Here is a 6005-nt window from a genome sequence, read left to right as displayed (position 1 = left end):
TAGCCAGGATGGTCTCGATCTCCTGACCTTGTGATCCGCCCGTCTCGGCCTCCCAAAGTGCTGGGATTACAGGCTTGAGCCACCGCGCCTGGCCTTGCATTTGTTACTATCATCACACAGAAATCATCACAATCTGCAGTTATTTAGTTTGTGTAGGTGTTTTTTTCTTTTTGAGACAGGGTTTCACTTTGTTGCCCAGGCTAGAATGCAGTGGCGCAATCTTGGCTCACTGCAGCCTCCGCCTCCTGGGTTCAAGCGATTCTCCTGCTTCAGCTTCTGAGTCGCTGGGATTACAGGCGCCTGCCACTACCAGCTAATTTTTGTATTTTTGGTAGAGATGGGGTTTCACCATGTTGGCCAGGCTGGTCTTGAACTCCTGACCTCAAGTGATCCGCCTGCTTCAGCTTCCCAAAATGCTGGGATTACAGGTGTGAGCCTCTGTGCCTGGCCGTAGTTGTTTATTTTCTATAAATCCTCAGAGAACAGTTTATTTCCACTTGAGTGTCTAATAAACAGTTCAAGACAAAATTTCCTAATCTCTGCCCTAAAACATGCTCCTCTCAGTTTGTTACATTTTTGTAAATGAAAGCTCCATCCTTCCTGTTGCTCAGGCCAAATCTCTGGAGTCATCTTTGACTTCTCTTTTTCTCACACTTCCCCATCTGATGTCGGCAGATATGGTCCAACAGTCCCATCAAACAGATCCAGAATCTGACCTCTCGCCTTCTCTAAGGCCATCACCTTGGTCCAGGAACCATCACCTTTTGCCTGGGCTAATGTAGTCCCTTTCTCTCTGGCCTCCCTGAGTCTGTTCCCCATGGAGTAGCCAGAGGAATCCTGTGCACATTCAAATCAAATAAAGTGCCTTCTCTGCTCAGAGCCCTCTCATACCTCCTGGCTCCCTCAGAGGAAAACAAAGTCTTCATTGTGCCCCACAGGACCCAATGCAGTCTGCTCCGTTCATTCTCTGCCCTCACCTCCCACCCTCTCCTCCTCGCTCACTCAGCTCCAGCCACACCAACCTCTTCACTGATCTTCAGACACCCTGAACAGGCTCCTGCCTCAGGGCCTTTGAACAGCTGTATCCCCTGCTCCAGCGGCTGCTCCTCAGATATGCGCTTTGCTTCTTCCCTTCTTCCTTTCAGTCTTTCTTTAAATGTTACCGTCTCAGTTAGGTTCCCTGGCCATGCTGTTTAAATTGTAATGCCAGCCCTTCCACATATACAACCCTACATTCCCAATTCTTACTCTTTTCTTCTTCTCCTCTTCTTCTTGTTCTTTTTCTTCTCCTCCTCCTCCTCCTTCTTCTTCTTCCTCTTCCTCTTCTTCCTCCGCCTCCTCCTCTTCCTCCTCCTCCTCCTCTTCTTCTTCTTCTCCTTCTCCTTCTCCTTCTCCTTCTTCTTCTTCTTCTACTTCTTTTTCTTCTTCTTCCTCCTCCTCCTCCTCCTCTTCTTCTTCTTCTTCTTCTTCTTCTTCTTCTTCTTCTTCTTCTTCTTCTACTTCTTTTTCTTCTTCTTCCTCCTCCTCCTCCTCCTCCTCCTCCTCTTCCTCTTTCTCTTCCTGTTTCTCTCCTTCTCCTTCTCCTTCTTCTTGACAGAGTCTTGCTCTGTCATCCAGGCTTGAGTGTAGTGGCACAATTACAGCTCACTGCAACCTCAAACTCCTGGGCTCATGCAATCCTCCCGCCTCAGCCTTCTGAATAGCTGGGACTACAGACTCGTGCCACCATGTCCAGCTAATTTTTTAAACTTTCTTGTAGAGATGGGATCTTCCTATGTTGTCCAGGCTGGTCTTGAACTCCTGGTGTCAAGCGATCCTCCCACCTTAGCCTCCCAGTGTTGGCATTACAGGCATGAGCCACCACACATGGCCCTTGTTTCATTTCTTGCCATGGCTTGTGGCACCACCTGACAGCCTATTTCCTTATTCATTTTTGTTATGGAGACTTCCTGAAAAGAATGTAAGTTCTACAAGGGCAGAAATTTTTATCTGTTTAACTCATTGGTTATCACTTGTGTCTGCAACAGTGCCTGGCTCATGATAGGTACAAATGTTTGTTGAATAAATAAACTATATTTACCAACACCCAGGAGAATGCTTGCACATAGTCAATACTGAATAAATGTCTCCTGAGGAAAATAAATGAGTGTGACACTTTTTCTGGACATTTTGCAAATTCGAAGCGCTGTTATTAACATTCTAAGGTAATATTTTATGGGAATCATGCAAATAATAATAATGATAAATGCTTGACATTTATCCTTGTAATAATGCTACAATTACAAAAAATCATGAACCCATTTTATAGATGAGAAAGCACAGAGACTGTGAGTTTTATAACTTGTCCAAAGCAAGGATTTGCACTACATTTTAGGGTCATGGACAAAGATGTAACAGCAAGGGACACTGAACAAGGATGTTCATGGCGGGGATACAGGACAGAATACTTGGTAGGCAATATAGCTCAGGCAAGGAGACCCTTTGGTATATTGAACCCCATAACTCTAGAGACTTAGGGTGCCATTGATTCAGAGAGAGAGAATGTTGGCAGAGGTGGGGTATTGGAAGAATGTGGGATGTAGGTTGGGTTGGGACATCTGAGGCAACCATAACAGTGTGAGAATGAACCATTCTGAGGATCCAGTGTTAGCTGTGGTGAGTCACAGAGGTACATAGAATGTTGTCAGGGCAGAAGATTGTGGGCATAAGATAATATTTTCAGGATGAACTATCATGGGAGTCTAGAGCCTTCTGGAGTGCAAAAAATAGAAGGTCTAGGATACTGGCATTGAATAAATACTTGAAGAGTTAGAGGATGTTGTCAAAGATGGTCCATTTATAGGACATATATTGTTGATGGGCTGACGGAAATATTTAAGAATGTGCCACAGACAGAACATTCAGGTGGTGATGTGGGCTCACAGAAGCCATGCTGATGCAGTTGAGAGACCTGGGCCATTGTCTGGGTTGGGACATTCAGGTTGTTGAGATGTTTCTAGGATGCAACATCTGGGAGACTGCAAGCCTGGCAGTGCCTGAATGCTTCTGAAACATGGAATGTCAACTGGGATTGAGCATTTTTCAGGACATGGATCACTGGTTCAAATGGAACACTGGGAATAGGGAGCAGAGAAGGGCTAAGCAGACAATATGAGGAAGTCATGGTGAAAGGATGGAAGCTGGTATATTTCACAACTTTTATTGTGGGCCCTTCAACCATTTTTGCTGCTGGGTTTCATATTTTCGGATTGTTTCACGGATCCACAGGACGTATCTTGAGACACGGGTGTAGACACCAGGCCGGTCAGGCTGCCCACATGGGAAGTCTCCCCAGGAGATGATGCCATACAGTGTTCTGTTACAGACCAGGGGGCCCCCAGAGTCACCCTGAGTTGGGGAAAGAAAGAGAGAGAGAGAGAGAGGTGGGTCCTTGCTGGGGCTAAACAAAGCAGGGACAGGGAGATGTGGGGAGAGAGTGAAAGAGGAGAGAGACACACACAGAGAAGGAGACTCAGAGAGGCAGAGTCAGACACACACAGTGTGAGAGAAAGCAATGAAGACAGTGAGAAACAGACAAGAAGACAAACACAGAGGGACAGACAGCAAGAGACAGAAATAGGGACAGAAAGACAGAGATAGGCACAGAGAAAGAGAGACACAGAGAAATTTCTGTGTCTTTCTCTGTTCCACAGTTTCATTAAAATGGTAACAACTTACTTCATACCCATTTTTGTTTCCCTGGTACTAAATCCCACCTTGCACCCCCTGCCCCACACCTGCTGACCCTGTTCCTACTTTAAGACTCCTTTGTGCCTCTCACTATTGAGGGAACGCATCCACATCTGGGCAGGGTATGCAATACACGTGTACATCTATTTCTCTTCCTGAGCCCAAGGCAGATATCACTAGCGGATCAAGGCACATATCATTAATATAATATCATACTCTTTCTCACTGAATCAAATCTCAACTTCTTTATTGGATGCAGGTTTTTTTTTTTTTTTTTTGCTCATGTAGTATCCATTTCCTCTTATTTAAAAAAAATTAAACATTCATTTTTAACTTTTTATTTATTTATTTATTTGAGGCAGTGTCTTGCTCTATTTATTTCTTTTTGTTTTTGAGACAGGGGCTTGCTTGATCACCCAGGCTGGAGTGCAGTGGCATGATCTTACCTCACTGCAGCCTTGAGCTCCTGGGTTCAAGTAGTCCTTCTGCCTCAGCCTCCCAAGTAGCTAGGACTACAGGTGTATACCACCACACCTGGCTAATTAAAATTTTTTTTTTCTTTTTGTAGAGACAGAGTCTCACTATGTTGCCCAGGCTGGTCTCAAACTCCTGGGCTCAAGTAATCCTCCCACCTCAGCCTCCCAAAGTGCTGGGATTACAGGCATGAACTACTGTACTTGGCCATTTCCCCTTATTTTGGTAACAGCCACTCCTGATTTTTTCATTTGGGGAACTGCCCTTCTCCACTCCCAGTCCATACCATTTGTCCCTGCCCCTCTCCAGCACCCACAGTTAACTATGTGACTCAGGCTTGGCCCATCAGAGAATCCCACAGCTCTGATGGACTTATGGCTCAGGACACATGACTTAGGTCCGCCTAGTGAGAATCATGCTCAAAACTTTTATGTGAACTATTGGAAAAGAGAGATTCTCTTTCTAATAGGGTTGCCTAGGGGGTAGGATGTAAGCTCAAAGCTGCTGGGGCCGTCTTGTCATGGGAAGAACCTAACTGAGAATGAAGCCAAAAGAGAATAAAGAAAAGCTGAGAGTTAAAAGAAAGACGGAATTCCAAACACACAATTTGCATACCTGGATCCATCTGTGCCTAAAGTCAGACACCCTGGATTTTCAGTTACAAAAGCCAGCATTTTGTTTAAGCCAGTTTGAGTTGGTTGTCTGTCACTCACAATTGAAAGAATACCAACTTTTATGCATGTCAACACAGGGATCTGGGCAGCCACTCAGTCAAAGCTGGGGCTTATGATGAATTATTCCTGCCATCCCTGGGTGCCTCTTTTTGTCTTGACCTCCTATGTGAGGGGACATTGTACCTTATAAAGACTGGTTCCCCCTAATGCTGGAAACAAAGCTTTTTCCCCAGCATCTGTCACTTCCATTCTGGCTTTCTATCCTGTCCTAGGCACCCACCAGCCTCCTGGCCTCACCTCACAGGAGTCTTTGCCACCCTCTTTGGTGCCAGCACACAACATGTTGTCAGTGATCTTTCCTGGGTAGACTTGACGACACTCCTCATCTGAGCGAAGCTGGATGTTGGCACATTGTAGAGTTTTGGGGTAATTCACTGGGGAGAAGAAAGAGAAGGTCTAAGATATCCAACCTGGATAGGATATGGGATGAAGGTTAAATAGGCAAGTTGAATGGGTAAAGAGTAGGTAGAAAATTGAGACGGGAAGAGAAAGATGGGAGAAGAGATGAGCATCTATCTGGGTAAAGCAACAGAAGTGACAGAAATATGGAGGGACATGGGAGAGAGGCAAAGGGAGAGATGAGGAGAAAAGTGGAAGGAAGGACAGGGAGAGAAGGGACAAGAGAATGGGAGGTTGATAAGGAGAGTGGTGGAGCCAGTGGTGGGGACAGAAAGTTGGAGAGAGGGAGTTGGAACAGGGAGATGGTCAGAAATAGAGAACTAAAGATGGGAAAGGTAGGAACAGGGATGGGAAGAGTTATGGAAGAGTTGGATAGAATGGTAGAAAGACAGACGAGGCATGTTGAGGAGAAAGATACAAACATGAGTCTGGGAGAGAGTCAGGGATTGCTAAGGAGATGCAAAGAGCTCTTGTTGGTATATACATCAACTTTATACTCACATACACAATGTATTATACTTAATAAGTAATGATATATAATTATTAAATTGAATTATTAGAAATTTCATTAATAAGCATATTTAACATATTAAACATTTTATAAATTATAGAAATATAAAAATTTTATATGTATGATTTATATATTATAAATGAGAAAATTCATTTATA

General features: G+C 44.4%; 1 protein-coding gene across 2 annotated transcripts in view; it reads right to left on the bottom strand.

Moving 5' to 3' along the window:
• Positions 1 to 3178: 3178 nt before the first annotated feature.
• Positions 3179 to 6005, bottom strand: part of KLK13 (kallikrein-related peptidase 13) — a 9585-nt gene continuing 6758 nt past the window's right edge. The window contains exons 4-5 of one of the 2 annotated variants that reach the window (XM_011946267.1): positions 5175 to 5311; positions 3179 to 3387 (exon numbers count right to left, since the gene is read on the bottom strand). In XM_011946267.1, the coding sequence (XP_011801657.1) occupies positions 3199 to 3387; positions 5175 to 5311 (326 nt within the window). In that variant the 3' untranslated portion in view covers positions 3179 to 3198. The remainder of the gene's footprint in view (positions 3388 to 5174; positions 5312 to 6005) is intronic. The other variant, XM_011946266.1, reaches the window with a different exon arrangement.

The sequence above is a fragment of the Colobus angolensis genome, unplaced genomic scaffold (genome assembly GCF_000951035.1).
Source record: "Colobus angolensis palliatus isolate OR3802 unplaced genomic scaffold, Cang.pa_1.0 Scaffold25, whole genome shotgun sequence".
In the NCBI taxonomy this organism is placed as follows: Eukaryota; Metazoa; Chordata; class Mammalia; order Primates; family Cercopithecidae; genus Colobus; species Colobus angolensis.
The sequence above is the reverse complement of the archived record's forward strand: the minus strand, read 5'-3'. Positions and strand labels throughout refer to the sequence as shown.